The sequence below is a fragment of the Strix aluco genome, chromosome Z (assembly GCF_031877795.1).
Source record: "Strix aluco isolate bStrAlu1 chromosome Z, bStrAlu1.hap1, whole genome shotgun sequence".
Taxonomy (NCBI): Eukaryota; Metazoa; Chordata; class Aves; order Strigiformes; family Strigidae; genus Strix; species Strix aluco.
Window position 1 is genome coordinate 56,319,896 of NC_133971.1, and position 16,739 is coordinate 56,336,634.

At 42.4% G+C, this 16,739-nt stretch overlaps 1 protein-coding gene across 1 annotated transcript; it reads right to left on the minus strand.

Annotated features, from left to right (window-relative positions):
• Positions 1-13,560: 13,560 nt before the first annotated feature.
• On the minus strand, positions 13,561-15,851 carry LOC141918811 (uncharacterized). Its single transcript, XM_074813658.1, has one exon. It carries the CDS (start codon positions 15,849-15,851, stop codon positions 14,136-14,138), a length of 1,716 nt encoding a protein of 571 aa, XP_074669759.1. The 3' UTR covers positions 13,561-14,135.
• Positions 15,852-16,739: the final 888 nt, after the last annotated feature.

Consider the following 16,739-nt stretch of genomic DNA (forward strand, 5'->3'; position numbering starts at 1 on the left):
GCAGCATGACTAAATGAGGTCTTTCACTTATGTAGCATGATATAAAGATTTTTCTCAAAATTGGTTTAGTCTGGCCACATTGCTCATATAGAGGAAAGCTGTGAATAAGTTATGTGAGTCACACCAAAAAAGGGTAATAAGCTCTCAGAGGATATCATTTAGCTACCACTTCATACAGGGGAGAAAAAAAAATCATTAGTATTTCAATAGGGCTCTATTTCTTCTGTGTATTCTATGCTTTCACAAGTGAAACCAAGAGCCATAATTACCGTGATTCAGAAACCTCAAAAAGGGAAAGATTAGAGCTCCCTTTAAAAAAAAACAATGGCTTTCCTGTAAGTAAGGATATCTATTCTAATAGTCAGTTATGCATCCTATATACTGAACCATACGTTCCCCACTTCAAAGTTCCTAGTTCTGACCACTGACAAAATAGACTTTTGATCTCTACGTGCCTAAACATGTATCTTAGGCCATGCAGAACTGTAAAAAAAAACTGTACAAGATTACAGCGCATGGCATTATATGTGAAAAAGACTGAACTTTTCTAATCTGCACTGCAGATTAATTTTACAAGTTCAGATTTCTCTTTCACATTTCCCAATTTTTTTATTATTTAATAATTCAAGTTAAAAGAAAGAAAACATCTATTTTTGCATTTCCTGAAAAATTAGAAACATTGCATTATTGGAAATGTGCTATATATTTTAAATATATATAAAAATTATACTTACTTCTTCTAGTTAAGAACAGGCAGAACTGGAAAAGATGAAATATCCAGAGTTTCAAAAGAGACAAACCAAGCCAGTTCTGGTTAAAATATTAGGAGAAAAGGGTTACTCTATTACTTTTTGATCATTTTTCCTATAATTTCTTATAAAAAGGGATGCAGAATATTGGAATGATCTCTGAATTTTTTACAAAAGTTTATTTCTTGCTACACTACATATCAAAAGACAGAATTACAGATTTATTTTCTGCTTATGCAGCAGGAGTATATCTCCAGAAAGGTAATTTAAAGGAATTTACAAATTTCATCATATAACTGGTTTTATGAAGAAGCTGTTGTCACAGTGACAAAGCTTGACCTTGCACTGAACAAGGAAAATTAAAAAAGGTAAAGACAGAAGAAAGAAAGGGGGAGGGGAAGAATGGAAAATCTGCTCATAGATAGCATTTTTTCTGAGATTAGCAAACTGAACCTGATAAGAATATAATCAGCTAAGACACTGTTCATTCTCAGTCAAAGAATATATGAAGCAGGAGTCAGAGGGATAGTATGCTAGCTAGCCTTCTGCTGAAAGAGGCAGCTATGAAGTATGCCTTATGTCACAAGACATGCAGAGAACAATTATTATGTCCATGAGTACTTCAAAGATGTGAAAGATTTTTTCCCCAAAATTAAAATCAGGAAAAAATTTGGTCTCAGTTTTTTCCAGCTGACCTGAAAAATACTTGAATTTACCAGCCAAAACAAAAAATGTTGTTGATTGTAGTTGAAAGGAATAAGTTCCCTCTCTTTGCAATTCTTTGTTACCAATGCAAAGACTAAAATCTCTGAGTGGGTGGGTGGGGAGGTGAACAACAGAGAAGGCTGTATCAGTACTTCAGAAAAAGTTCACTGTATTTTTCAAATCAAAAAATTAATCAGCATTGACACTGCTCCACTTCTCTTTCAACAAGAATTCAAACAACCCTAGTCAGAGCCTCTAATGAATGTGGAAAGTTGATGCTAATTATGACCAAGAACTGGTCTACACCATGTAACTATTGGTTTGCCAAAGCTCATTTCCCCAGCCATCTCTGGCCAGAAACACAGACTGTCTGAACTGAAGATTGCAGAGTTTTATGTCCACATGCTATGGGTCTCTAAAAGCAATGCATTTACATCAAAATAGTTCTAAACAGAAAACCTGGTGTGGTATAACAATAAATATGTTTTCTTGTGTGTATCTAGGGATTACTAACGACCTCTGAAAATAGAGCCACTAAAGCAGTCTCTTTATGTTCTCTGTAGGGACAGAATTGGTGTTTATGTTCTATGATACTGTAGTAGTTAAAATATCTGGACATATTTCACATTTGGTAGTAGGAAAGGATCAGTCTGCTCTTAAATTTTAATAGGTTTTATCCATCTCTGGCACATTGTTCTGGGGCAAAAGGAAATGCAGAGAACACCACCATTAAAAGTGAGTTACTATGGCATGCATGAGGCAGAAGTGATCAATAAATACATTGATATACAATAATTATGCCAAAAATGGTTCATCACTCTTTATACGATAGGGAGGTCTGCTGCCTCCCTGGGGCTTGGGTTAGAGATATTAAAAGGAAGGTCACTGCTCTGGTGCAGCCCTCTGATTACTACCCTTTGTTGGTTATCCAGGCAGGTAATGATGAGGTGGTAGAGAGAAGTCTAAAGTCACTCAAAAAAGACTTCAAGGCACTGGGGTGGCTAGTTGAAGGCTCGGGAGCTCAGGTGGTGTTTTCATCAACCTCTCAAGTGGAAGGGAAAACCACTGAAAGAGGGTGGAAAACACATCTGATTAACACGTGGCTCAGAGACTGGTGCCACGGTTGGAATTTTGGGTTCTTTGATCATGGTGAAGTTTATAAGGCAGCTGGTCTGCTGGTGACAAATGGGACAGGTGGGATGCGGCTGTCCCAGAGGGGGAAAAAGATTCTGGGGCAGGAGTTATCAGGGCTTATTGACAGGACTTTAAACTAGATATGAGGGGGGAGGGGGATATAACTGGGACTGTTAGGAATAAGCTCAAGGGAAGCATGCCAAGGCTTGAAGGATGGTGGACTAGTGAGGGCTCTTCCTCTGCTATTTCATTTGAGAGAAGGGAAAGATGTTTAGAAACCATGGAAGGATCTGAGAAGGGTCTGGTAGGGAATGGGGCCCACACTCACAAAAAGGTGTTGGATTCATTAGCTCATCTCAAGTGCATCTATACCAATGCACGCAGTATGAGCAACAAACAGGGGGAGCTTGAAGCCATGATGCAACACAAGAACTATGACATAGTAGCTATCACAGAAATGTGGTGGGATGCCTCACACTATTGGAGTGCTGCAGTCAATGGCTACAAGTTCTTCAGGAGGGATAGACAGGGAAGGAGAGGTGGTGGAGTGGTCCTGTATGTTAGAGAATGCTGTGAGAGCTCAGAAATCAAGTATAGTGATAATGGGGTTGAGAGTGTTTGGATTAGGTTAAGGACCAATAAAACAGATCTTGCTGTGGGAGTCTGCTATAGACCTCCCAACCAAGCAGTGAGGTGGATGAACAGTTGGGAAAAATCTCACGGTCACTTGCTGTTGTTCTCCTGGGGGACTTTAACCTCCCGGGTATCTGCTGGGATCACAACACAGCAGAGAGGGAACAATCCAGGAGGTTCCTGGAATGTGTGGAGGATAACTTCCTCACACAGCTGGTGAGTGAGCCGACCAGGAAAGGTGCCCTCCTGGACCTGCTTCTTGTGAACAGGGAAGAGCTTGTGGGGGAAGTAAAGGTTGGAGGCCGTCTAGAGTGCAGTGATCATGAGATGATTGAGTTTTCGATCCTTGGAGAAACAAAGAGAGGGGTTAGTAAAACTGCCACCTTAGACTTCCAGAGGGCAAACTTTGACCTGTTCAAAAGACTGATTGACAAAATCCCTTGGGAGGCTGCCCTGGAGGATATGGGAGTCCAGGAAGGCTGGACATACTTCAAGAGAGAAGTCTTAAAGGCACAGGAGCAGGCTGTTCCCACATGCCAAAAAACAAGCAGGCGGGGAAGGAGACCGGCCTGGCTAAACAGGGACCTTTGGCTGGATCTCAAGAACAAAAGGAGAATCTATTGCCTTTGGAAGAGGGGGCAGGTCTCTCATGAAGATTATAAAGATGTAGTGAAGCTATGCAGGGAGAACATTAGGAGAGCCAAAGTGCAGCTAGAGCTCAACCTGGCTACAGCTGTTAAAGATAATAAAAAATGTTTCTATAAATTCATTAACAACAAAAGGAGGATTAGGGAAAATCTCCCTCCTTTACTGGATGCAGAGGGAAACATGGTAACTAAGGATGAGGAAAAGGCTGAGGTGCTCAACGCCTACTTTGCCTCAGTCTTTAGCAGTGGAACTGGCTGTTCCCTGGACACCCAGCCTCATGAGCTGGGAGATGGGGAGGGGAAGCAGAATGAGGTCAGCACAATTAAAGAGGAAGTGGTCAGAGACCTGCTACACCACTTGGATGCACACAAGTCTGTGGGACCAGATGGGTTACACCCAAGGGTGCTGAAAGAGTTGGCAGATGTGCTCGCCAAGCCGCTTTCCATGATTCACCTGAAGTCATGGCTAACTGGGGAGGTCCCATTGGACGGAGAGTAGCAAATGTAACACCCATCTACAAGAGAGGCAGAAAGGAGGATCCAGGAAACTACAGACGTGTCAGTCTGACCTTGGTACCAGGGAACGTCATGGAGCAGGTCATCTTGAGTGCCATTAAAAGTCATATAATGGACAACCAGGGGATCAGGCCTAGTCAGCATGGGTTTATGAAAGGCAGGTCCTGCCTGACAAACCTGATCTCCTTCTATGACAACATGACCCGACTATTGGATGAGCGAAAAGCTGTGGATATTGTCTACCTGGATTTTCGAAAAGAATTCAACACGGTTCCACATAGAATTCTCATAGAAAAACTGGCTGCTCATGGCCTGGATGAGTGAACGGTCTGCTGGATCAAGCACTGGCTGGATGGACAGTCCCAGAGAGTGGTGGTCAATGCGGTTAAATCCAGCTGGTGGCTGGTCACAAGTGGTGTTCCTCAGGGCTTAGTGTTGGGACCATTTCTGTTTAACATCTTTATTGATGATCTTGATAAGGACATAGAGTGCATTATCAGTAAGATCACAGATGGCACCAAATTAAGCGGGAGTGTCAATCTGCATGAGGATAGGGAGGCACTACAGAGAGACTTGGATAGATTGGATCGGTGGGCCAATGTTAAAGGGATGAGCTTCAACAAGGCCAAGTGCCAGGTCCTGCACTTGGGCCACAACAACCCCATGCATCGCTACAGGCTTGGGGAGGTGTGGCTGGAGAGCTGTCTGGAAGAGAAGGATCTGGGGGTTCTAATTGACAAACAGCTGAACATGAGCCAGCAGTGTGCCCAGGTGGCCAAGAAAGCCAACAGCATCCTGGCTTGTATTAGGAATAACGTGACCAGCAGAAGTAGGGAGGTGATAGTCCCCCTGTACTCTGCACTGGTGAGGCCACACCTGGAGTATTGTGTCCAGTTTTGGGCACCTCAATACGAGAGAGATATCAAGGTGTTGGAGCAAGTGCAGAGGAGGGCAACGAAGCCGGTGAAGGGCCTGGAGAATAAATCCTATGAGGAACGATTGAAGGAGTTGGGACTGTTTAGTTTGAGGAGGTGAAGGCTGAGGGGAGACCTCATCACTCTCTACAACTACCTGAAAGGACATTGTAGAGAGGTTGGTGCTGGTCTCTTCTCACAAGTAATTAGCGATAGAACAAGAGGGAATGGCTTTAAACTGCAACAGGGGAGGCTTAGACTGGACAATAGGAAAAAACTCTTCACAGAAAGAGTGGTCAGACAGTGGAATAGGCTGCCCAGGCAGGTGGTGGAATCACCATCCCTGGATGTGTTTAAGGGTCGTTTAGATGAGATGTTGGGGGATATGGTGTAGGGGAGAACTTTGTAGGGCAGGGCTGATGGTTGGACTCGATGATCCCAAGGGTCTTTTCCAACCTGAATGATTCTGTGATTACTCAGATCATATATGGGCAGTATAAGGAAGTACAATATAGCATATCATGAAAACGCTAGAGATGAGTAATTGTGCATGTAAAGAGAGAGTTCGCTTTCTCACTTCAATTACACTGCCAATGTGATATATGATGAGCCTTGTAAACTACTGTGCAGGTACACATGTCAGGAACATCAGCTATTTCTAATATTTCTAATACAGAAACATACTGTTTGTCCTGTCACCACTTCTCTTGTCCCATCTTTTCTTGCAATCTTTGGATCTGATCTTGTATCCAAGAAAGACTCCAACTCTGCACAGCTTCAAAATCAGTTTTCATATGCAACTCGTCTAAAGTTACAATACATATATTTATTTAACTCAATTTATTTAAATGAAGTTTAACTGACTACTAACTTTTACCTTGTTTCATAGATGGGTTATTTTTGTTTAACATAAAATAACTCACTTACCCAAAATATTTAGATCATGACCTTGAGGAAGATAACTTCTTTTTAAGCATTTTCAAAAAAATGTCTGCCACTGTATAATAAGTTCATGTATCTGTGCAAGTTATTTATCCAAATATTCATTGATATCTTTCATGAAAAGCACTGCAAAAGCAAATCTCAGCTAAAAGATTGGAGAATTACAAGTTCTTACCAAATGCTCAGACCAATTCTTATAAAATCTTAGACCTACTTCTCTAAATCAGGTTTAACAAAAACTGAGGCCTGTGATATCCAGACATGATGGGTATCAGGATATTGTTACTATTAGTTTGTATTGAACTGGATATAAGTGTACTAGAATGGTGTAATTAACAATAGTATGCAAGTATTTTGTAATACTAAGATGGTCCAACCAGACACAATCTTATATAAGTCTGTGAACAATGTGATCACCAGTGAGGCAGACAAAGATGGTTGTAGTTTCAGACAGGGGGCATCCAAGTAACAAAAAGTTACCAGAAGAAGTGCAAGGAACTGCAAATAGATAGGGTATCTTCCCAAATGCACAGGAAACGACCAGCGAGACGAAATGAAACAGGGTAAGCAGCGTCAGAAGCAGAGGAGAACCTCTTTCATGGGAGCAGGGTAACAGCATAAGAATCTGTCCTGGTTTAGCCAGGATAGGGTTAAGTTTCCCCAGCAGTGGGGGGAAGCTCTAGCCGGGTTATTCATATACCATGCTGACATCAGGTCCAGGTGCCCAAGCACAGGAAGAATCGGTGAGCACGTGGGTTTGTGCAGCCATTCCTCTCACTGCTGTATCGGTACATACCTTGCTCTGTTCATTGTTATTACTGTTATTATTATTGTTATTGCTGTTGGTTGTTTTGTCGCTGTTGCACTGTTATATTAAACCTCTCCTTATCTCAGCCATGGGGCTTTGTATTTCACTCCCTTTGTGGGGGACGGGCAGCGGCCGCCTAGTCTCAGACCCCAGCAGGGACTAAACCACCACAGAATCTCAGGTCCAATCAAGGAATAAAATCACAGAAGATGATGACCCCACTTCTCTCATCAAAGACCTGTCAGGGCTGATTAAATTGGCATCAGCAACTAAGAACCACTAAAGACCATAGCCATTAGTGCTAACTATATCACAACAGCTCTGTGGCATTGCATACCCACAACTATTTTAGAATATGATTGCTAAAGACTAACAGCTTTACAGATGTATATATGTCCTCAAATAAGTACCCCTCATCCACTTTTGCACAGCTGACGGCATCAGCTAGGGAGAATTTTGCTAGAAATTATCCACAGCAAAGCCTCATCTCCAGACTAGGTATGGATTTAAAACTTTAGTTTTAAAGTGTGAAACTGTCCTAATTTGTCACTCTCCTAAACATCACCATCGGAGTGATCTCTAATTCCCTGTACAGATATAAATATATATATACATGTGTATATATATATACACACCCATATATTTATTTGCAAGACAGGGGGACTATTTTAATATAAACACCACTTAATTTCACATGTTAACAGTTAACCAGAAAGGTGTAACAGAAAGGTGTAATTTGACATCTTTTTCCTCCAGTCACTGTGCCAGTGAGAAACATGTTGAACATCATGATTCAAAATGCTGATGCACAGGTTAGGAGATCATTTTACAGGACTGTTTTTAAATGTAGCTGCACACCTTCAGGTCTTGCATCTTTCCTTCTCATCATCTCCACACTCTATACAAAATATCTGTTGCATTGAAGTTCACTTTTAATTGTCTTTATTGACTGAGTTTCTTATTCAGGTACTTACTTTATTGTACTTAACTTCAATTATTCCTCCAGTGGAGAGACAATGTCAAAAAAGTACCAATAAATCAACATGAGTGAACTATTTGAATCCTCTGTTACTCAGGGTATGCCTGGATCATTTCTTTCTCATTTATCAATGAAAGTATTTACTTCAAAGAGGAAAGCAAGGAGACTCCAGTAATGCGAACAATGTGGACCTTTAGGATGTCACCATCTGTCCTTCACCATTTGCAAAGGTCTTAAGAAGAGCACACCTGTGGAGATCTAACAGTGCCACTGATGATGGGCTTGGCAGAGGAAAAGACTCAGCAAGTTATTAAGAGGCCAAAGTGCCCGTCTTCACATTATTTTATTTATAACTTGCTCAGTGTTAATGTAGTAGAGAGAAACAGTAACAGAGTGAGAGACAAAGACAAAACAATAAATCTTGGAAATGTGAAATTGTTCTTTATGCTGACAGATTCAAATCTTTAAAAATTGTCATGTCATATATTTCTGCACATGCATTTTTTTATCAGCCCTCAAGCCTATTGTTTTTAAATTAATATTATATTTTAAACTATTATTGAAATAACCCTAAAAGAATATTTGGAATTTAAGGATACTACCAATCTTCAGAAACATAGTAGGCATTTCCACACTGAGAAATGAATACTGAGAAACGGATAAAGATACTCAAACTGCTACTAACAAAATTTCTTACACAACTCCTAAATGTATTGGCCTTCAGTAGATAGATTGTCCTTGTTCTAGTATAAAGAAAAATCAAATCTGATTTGTTTTCACTTTAATATAGTTTCTTTGATTTCCAGAGATGGTAGTTATACTTCTGTGCTGGGTTCACTTGCTATCTGGGATCACTTGTCCACAATGGCTACACTTTTCTTGAGAACCCTTAAAAACAGCCAAATTACTTTGAACTTTTCCAGCAATTATTAGCAGATATTAAGTTAAACTGACATAGCCAATTAATTATTTTAATTCTTAATTTCCTTTCTGCATTTGTCTCGGAACTCTCTAAGGATAAGATTCCAAATGAATACCCAGGGAGTTCTTTGATCCCCCTTCATTCATATAAGGTATTCCAGAATTGCTTTATTTTCACCCTTTCAGCTTTCTAGGTCAGTCTGCAAACATTTATAATTAATTGCTCCTTTGTTTGGGTTGCAGTTTCCCAGTGTGTAATAAGAATCTCACAGTGCAAGGAAGAAAGTATGGTCTCTGTCTAGACACAAGACAAGAAGAGTAGGAAGATATCAACAGAAAAATGTTGAAAAGACTGAGCAATGAGATTGTAACTGCTCAACGTACACAAAATAGAGTGGGAAAGTTTTTACTTTCTTGCTTTTTCTGTCTAAGTTAAGTTCTGTCAAACCTAGTTGTAATCTGGAAAGTAGAGTATCAAAAAAAGTACAATTCTTTTGCCTATATCCTCTCTCAGAGTGAGTACTGAAGCACTACTTCACAGAAAATTAGAACTCTTGGCATTTCCAGTCTTTGACAATTTCAAAGAAGTCATTAGAAGTATCAGTTGTCCTGTTTTAGACAACAGTAAGAAATTTTGCAGACACATTTACACATGTGATTATGAACAATCTGCATTGGGGTGGTAAAAGGAGGGAGGCTATTTTGTCTCCTTTAGTCTTTTTTTATCACTCAACTGCTTATTTTTGTGGAAACAGAGAGAACACCCAAAAAGTCCTTCTGTCCTTTAAGTAGTTGAAGTAAATTTCAAATGAGAAGAAAAGGTAAGGAGTTAGGTTGCAACATAAACTGAAAAAATATTACAGTTAAATCTGTGATAATTCACTAATTCTGTATATTATTGTGGCATATGTCTCTGCATAGTTTTAAAGTTTAGTGTAAATATAAGTGATGCAGCACAAATTCTCTTTTACATTTTCCTTCAGCAGGGAGCTCTCTGTAGAGGTCCTCCAAGCTCTGACGTTCAGCTAAAAAAATACAAACTGTAGCAACCGGCTCCAGCCGCAACCATATCAAATATATTTTCATATCTTTATCAAAATGCTTATCTCAGTTACAGACCTTGGAGAAAGTTAAAAACAAATCTTAAAATGTTTTTAAAGGGTCACTGTTAACTTCTTTTCTTTCTCAAAATCCATATAAGAATAACAGCAATTTAGTCAGTCATTAGTATAAATTTCTCATGGATGTATAATTTATAAAATTAGCATGCATGTGAATAATATAAGCCTGTAAGTTCACACATCTCTTATGTTTTCACCATTCTCCCCTGTCCCACCATACACAATTAAGGCAAAGAAAGATATGGAAGCAAAAAATTGGGACCTACTATCGCCCTCATCTGTTCATATCTACAGCCAGTCTCTGTTGCCACCCCATGCCCTTTTTTTAAGGCACAGTGAACGTCCTTTTCTCTACATTTGTACAATAACCAGTACAATTAGGTCTCTGTACCAGCACAATGTAAATAATATAACACAGTAAACAAGCTTTGTGTGTTAAGTTACAAAACTCACTGTCTTGCGAAGAGTTAACCTTTGCTACTGCCTCTATATCTAGTGTTTTTTCCACTTAGCACTTACTGATATGCAATGCAGTAACAATTCAAAAACGTGAAAAATCGAGGTTCTTTCTGCAGACAACTTGGTACTCCATCTGTTGTTATAGAAACCAGTTTCATTATTATGACTTCCTGTCTCTCAGTCTATCTCTCTCATCTAGTTAGTCGCTTTAACTACAGTCATCACCATGGTGTCAAAAAGCTTGACAAAGAAAAAAACAAAAAAACAAAACAAAACAAATCCTAGATCAACCAAATCAGCACTAGCCTGAATACAGATGTTTTGTCTCTTTCAGTGCATCTCTTCCTATGTATGTAGATTTCTTCTTCATTGTGCCACTCATCTATTGATTTCAATGCTCTTTTTAGTTATTGAAGGAAAGTTGTGGCAGACAGATGGGGCTGATATTTTGTCTAGAGGGCAGTAAGATTTGTGGCCATTTTAATCTCTTGTGGACAGATCTCACTCTTGCTGACAATGAAGTTAGTAAACTGGGGAACAGTCTCCCGGAAAAAGGTGTAGAACCCTCATTGCTTATGTCCCGATCCAATATCGGGGCGGGTTCTTAAACGATCCCAAGAGCGAGATTAAGACGCAAACGAGGTCAGATGCTGTATAACCTTGTAAACTTTATTTGCTATAACAATTAGTACTAGCGATAGGACAGAGAGGAAAAGAAGGGGAAAGTCAGAAACCCTAAGCAAGAAAGACGGTAGGTATGCAGCTAATTACCACCACCACCAGGGATCCAGCGATGTTCCGGTGGCTCGGACTCGGTGCGGGTGGTGGTGCTCCAAGCTCCGCTGAGGTCCTGGCCCCACGTAGCAGGTGTTGAAGAGGGGAGCCCCCTGGGAGGAGTACACAGTCCTTTTTATTGTCCCAGTCCCCTCGATCTTTTCCAAGGAGTCCGCCCATTTCGTGCCAGCCTGCACGTCTCACCCCGATCATGGGGCTCCTGGTCTCATGGTCCCCCATGCGCAGATGCCCAGGCGCTGGTCATGCTGGCTGGCGCATCTCCCACATCCAGATTTAGCTTCGGGCGGATGCTGTGGTTTTGTCTGGGACCCTTCATCTCCTTCAGGGCGTACTCCTCCATGGCAACGGGGTGCTGGGGCCAGGAAATGGTGGTGGTGCTACAGCAATGTTGAGACAAAAGTCCAACACAGTTCCTTACACCACCCCGTGGCTCAACATTGCTGTCTTCGTGGTGGCGATAAAGATAACAGTACAGAGAGAGAGAGAAAGACCAGAAAAGTGCAAAATACAATAGCAAACACGATGTCCAGCAGATTTTCCTTCCATAAACATGTCTTTAACAATATCTTTAACAGGTATAAGCATTTTTACTAACAAACATATCATTAATGACAAATATAAACATTTTTAACTGACAAACATATAACCAATAACATCTTTTAACAGATATATCATGCTTACAACTAACCACTTTTATAAAGCCAAAGCATCTTATGAACTAATTTTAAGGCTCCGAAGAATTGACAGAAGAACGTAATGGCAGTTTACATGACTGACATTTACAGGGACAAAAAAGGAGAATAAGCATAACAATTAGGATAGTGATCAAGAAAGCAAAGATTACAACGTGAATCAAAATCAAATCTGATACATCTTCCATCTTTGCCCGCGGTTTTAACCAAAATACCACAAAATGTTTGAGACTCTGGCCGTCCACACCGTCCGCTGCAGTTGGGATCAGCATGCGCAGCAGGAAAAAATTCCTTTCCCTGCCCCCTTTCTCCCACTGCGCATGCGCCATTAGGGCCTAGAAACTTCTTTCCCAAACTTAAAGGTAAATAAACAACACTATCCATAACAACATTAACAACATTCTAAATAAACTTATAAAAAGATAACAGTAACAGTATTGATTAACAGGTTTTTAACTAAACGAAGTTAAAGCGCTGTCTCAGCCAGGGCTGGGAAATGCGTCCTTGGTTCTATCCCAACCCGGACCGAGGAATGCGATCTAGGTTCCATTTCAAACTGGACCGAGGAATGAGCTCTCGGCTCTGTCTCAGACCGGACCGAGGAATGTGCCCTTGGTCCCGTCTTAGGGCGGACCGAGGGATGTGCTCTCGGTCCTTGGCGGCGGGGAGGGGAAGGAGATGATTGTTTACATGAGACAGCGCAACTACAAGACGGTTTACATGGACACTTACCGGACGAAAACATACAAAACGCAAGAGTAAATACAGCAATAGCCAACAAAGTAAGAGCCAAAAAATCAAGTATTAAAAGGGCATACATTCTGATTGTTATCACAAGCTGCGACGCCAAAAAAACGAGTGGTGGTCGGACTTTCCTGAGCCAGGGACCTGCCAAAATGGTTGCCCTCAATCCAGAGCGCATGTGCTGTTTAGGCCTAAAAACTTCTATCCTAAGATTAAGGTTTAAATGATTGATACAGCTACAGGTTTCGGTTGGCGAACAATACGAATCTGCTTTACACCATCAGGTGAGACAGTAGATATAAATTGCACGTTAGAGACAACACGTTGGACTAACTGAATAAAGCAAGGAATAACACACGGCAAAAACATCAAGGCGGCAAATGCACATATGAGATAAAATAGAAGCTGCTTTACCCATGGTGCTCCGGGTAGCCACGACCATAGATCACCACTCCAACCATTCCATGTTTGAACGGGGACATGAGCTAGTTTCCTAATGTCTGTGGTCAGCTGAAGGACTACTTCACCTACATCGGCTATTTCCAGACAACAATTAGAAACATTTAGTTTTCCACACACTCCTCCCTCTTCAGCTAGTAGGTGGTCTAAAACCATACGATGTTGAAGGATTGCAGTGTGCATTTGTTGAGATTGTTGAGTTCAAGGTCTATATTAGTAATAATTTCTACGACTGCTTGTAGTCGAATTATTATTGGTTCATTGGGATTCCAAGTGGCAGGCCCATAATGCTCAATAATTCTTTTAGGGGGCCACTCATTTTCCCCCCACTTTTGAGTTTCACCTATTTTAAACTCAACAGATCGCTGGTTGCGGACAATCCTTTTGTTCCCTAACTTATCATATAATTTTATTCCCAACTGAGGTAGTGGGTTGTTATACCACCCCGTGACTGGAGTGGTGGCCTACAATAGGGGTCATAATAATCAAAGCCTGGGAATAAAGCCCATTCACAAACACTTTCCCCGACTCGTACTCCTCTCTCTTTTTGTCCATTTAAGGCAACAAGTACCTTTTCCAGGAAAGTGGAGTTGCCAGGGATCAGCATCCTCAGTCCAGTATGGACTGTATTGAAATTGCTGACCCACCATTCTTGGTTAGCACTTAGAGAGCCAGAGCTTCCTCCGGAACCAAGGGAGAGGAGAACGGTCGCCCAAAACAGTTTCGACGATGGTACACAACACATCCTACAAATATTAATAAGGCAACAAACATCAATACTATACAAAGGGTCAAAAACCACATAAGGATCCCCCGACGTGACTCAGTATATCGTTCTCCGGGGGAGGTTTGACCTGCGAGAGAAAAGGAAAGAAAAATCTTCTCGGTTCCTTTTGAGAACCGGAGGTGAGTTATAATCAGAAAGATGGAATAATCCACCTTGTATTAATTTTGTGCTCCTTTCTATAAGCATCTTTGGCCTTCCAGGTGTACTTATTAAGGGGTGTGTCCAACACCAGCGGCACTGTGCCCACTGTAGGAAGTGCGGCCAAGACAGGTTGTCCTGGAAAATGAGATGGATTGCTGGGGGTGGAGGTGTAACAGCTGCGAGCTGTCCTCCAGGCCGGGCAGGAGGCAACTGACCTCGCCATCCTCTTTAGGGACCTGGAGACCTTGTGCAGTGACACCCGCCAGTTCTGCACAAGTTGTTCTAATTTTGGGGTTGGGAGTCCGTCCATCAAGTCACGGGGAATGCCTTTCTGAAGCCCTAGTTGCCACAGTCCCTGTCGAGTTAGGGGTCTCTCTCTCCCAGAATTCCGACATCGGGGTGATCCCAAGCCTTGGCCCTTCCTCATGGATGATTGTCGCCCATTCATTTGCTCCACAGCCCGTACGACCTTGGTTTCAGTTCTTTGGGACGATCCACCAACGGGGCCATATTTTCTCCCAAAATTAATCAATTCCTGGGCTACCTCTCCCCATGTCCATACTTTCCTCCCTGGCTGTCGGTGGTCAGGGGTCACTATCCCCTCCAGAGCAGCCGTCATTCTTTCCGCATTGGGGGTGTTTTGAATCTTCCCTTGCAACTGAATGCCAATGGGTTTCAGGGAGTCAGGAAGTCCTCGTATCAGGGGAGTCATCCTCTCTGGGTCCACAGGCATCATCATCGGGGAGCCCTGGTTAGGCTTGAGCTCCCGATCATACATCATCTGCAGGCAGGCTGCCTTCTGCACACTTTCCACTAACTGATCCACTGTACCTGTTATGGCAAGGGGATCCCCCCTCTCCAAGGGGTTCAGCCCTCCAGCCCAGTACGCAACTCTCTGAGTTAATGACCATGGGGCTCGGCGGTCGCCGGTCCTTAAAAACACACCCGGACCCCAATATCCTTCTGCTTCTTTGTCTGACAATAAGATTCCATCCCCTCCTGACAAAGACACTCTCCACACATATTCTGTCTCTGATTCCTTTGCAGTCCTTGCCAAATCTTTTTTCAACTTTGCCAATTCGGTTGATGTAAATGGGACTTCTTTGGTGATAACCTGAGGACGGTTATCTCTATCGTCCTCGTACACATACTCTGTTTTAACCAGCGGATACATATGGGGGGGGCTTTCTATGGCTTCTTTTGCCTTTTGCAAATCCTCTTGCGGATAAATTTGCCGTATCCCCTTCTCCAGAAGCTTCACCTCCGCCTCCGCCAGTGTATCCGCCTCCGCCAAGAGTTGTTCCCTCAACTCATTCTTTAATATTATATTTTGCTCCCTTTCCTCCTCTAGTAATTCTTTGGTTTCTCTCAATTGGTTCTGCAGGGTCTGTACGGCCGTCTGCAGGGAGTCTATTACAATATCAGTTTGATACAACTTCTGCTTTTTCTCTTCCACCGCAGCTGCCAGACTCGCTCCTAACACTGCACAAATAAAACCTTTGCCCTTGCCAGACCTGACTTTTGCATCTTTCTGCATAGCAACAATCCTATCAGTGACAGCCTGTAAGTTGTACCAATTCCCTCGGGCCCAATCCATTCCAGGTACCGAAGGTTTTGATTTATATTTCTCTAACAATTTAAACAAAGTTTCCTTCCCTATGTTGGGTACTTCCTCTTTTGAGGGGTTTTCTAAAGCAAGGTTCATTTTTCTCCAAAGCAAAACAACAACTCCTCAGTTACAGAATATTACACAATGTCAAGTTTCCCCTGTTCACTCTCAGGAGGCCAAATCTGAATTTAACACAAAAGCAATACAAAGGGGACTATCGTCCTGAGAGGGCCACACATGGATATGCAAGTACCCCCTGTTCAGTCTCAGGAGGTCACACCTTACTGTAACACAAAGGGGGTTATTTCATCCTGAGAGGTTTACATCTAACACAGCAAGATAGTACAGCACTCTCGTCTCAAGGGATCCTGTCCGTGACGCCAATTAAAAATGTCCCGATCCAATATCGGGGTGGGTTCTTAAACGATCCCAAGAGCGAGATTAAGACGCAAACGAGGTCAGATGCTGTATAACCTTGTAAACTTTATTTGCTATAACAATTAGTACTAGCGATAGGACAGAGAGGAAAAGAAGGGGAAAGTCAGAAACCCTAAGCAAGAAAGACGGTAGGTATGCAGCTAATTACCACCACCACCAGGGATCCAGCGATGTTCCGGTGGCTCGGACTCGGTGCGGGTGGTGGTGCTCCAAGCTCCGCTGAGGTCCTGGCCCCACGTAGCAGGTGTTGAAGAGGGGAGCCCCCTGGGAGGAGTACACAGTCCTTTTTATTGTCCCAGTCCCCTCGATCTTTTCCAAGGAGTCCGCCCATTTCGTGCCAGCCTGCACGTCTCACCCCGATCATGGGGCTCCTGGTCTCATGGTCCCCCATGCGCAGATGCCCAGGCGCTGGTCATGCTGGCTGGCGCATCTCCCACATCCAGATTTAGCTTCGGGCGGATGCTGTGGTTTTGTCTGGGACCCTTCGTCTCCTTCAGGGCGTACTCCTCCATGGCAACGGGGTGCTGGGGCCAGGAAATGGTGGTG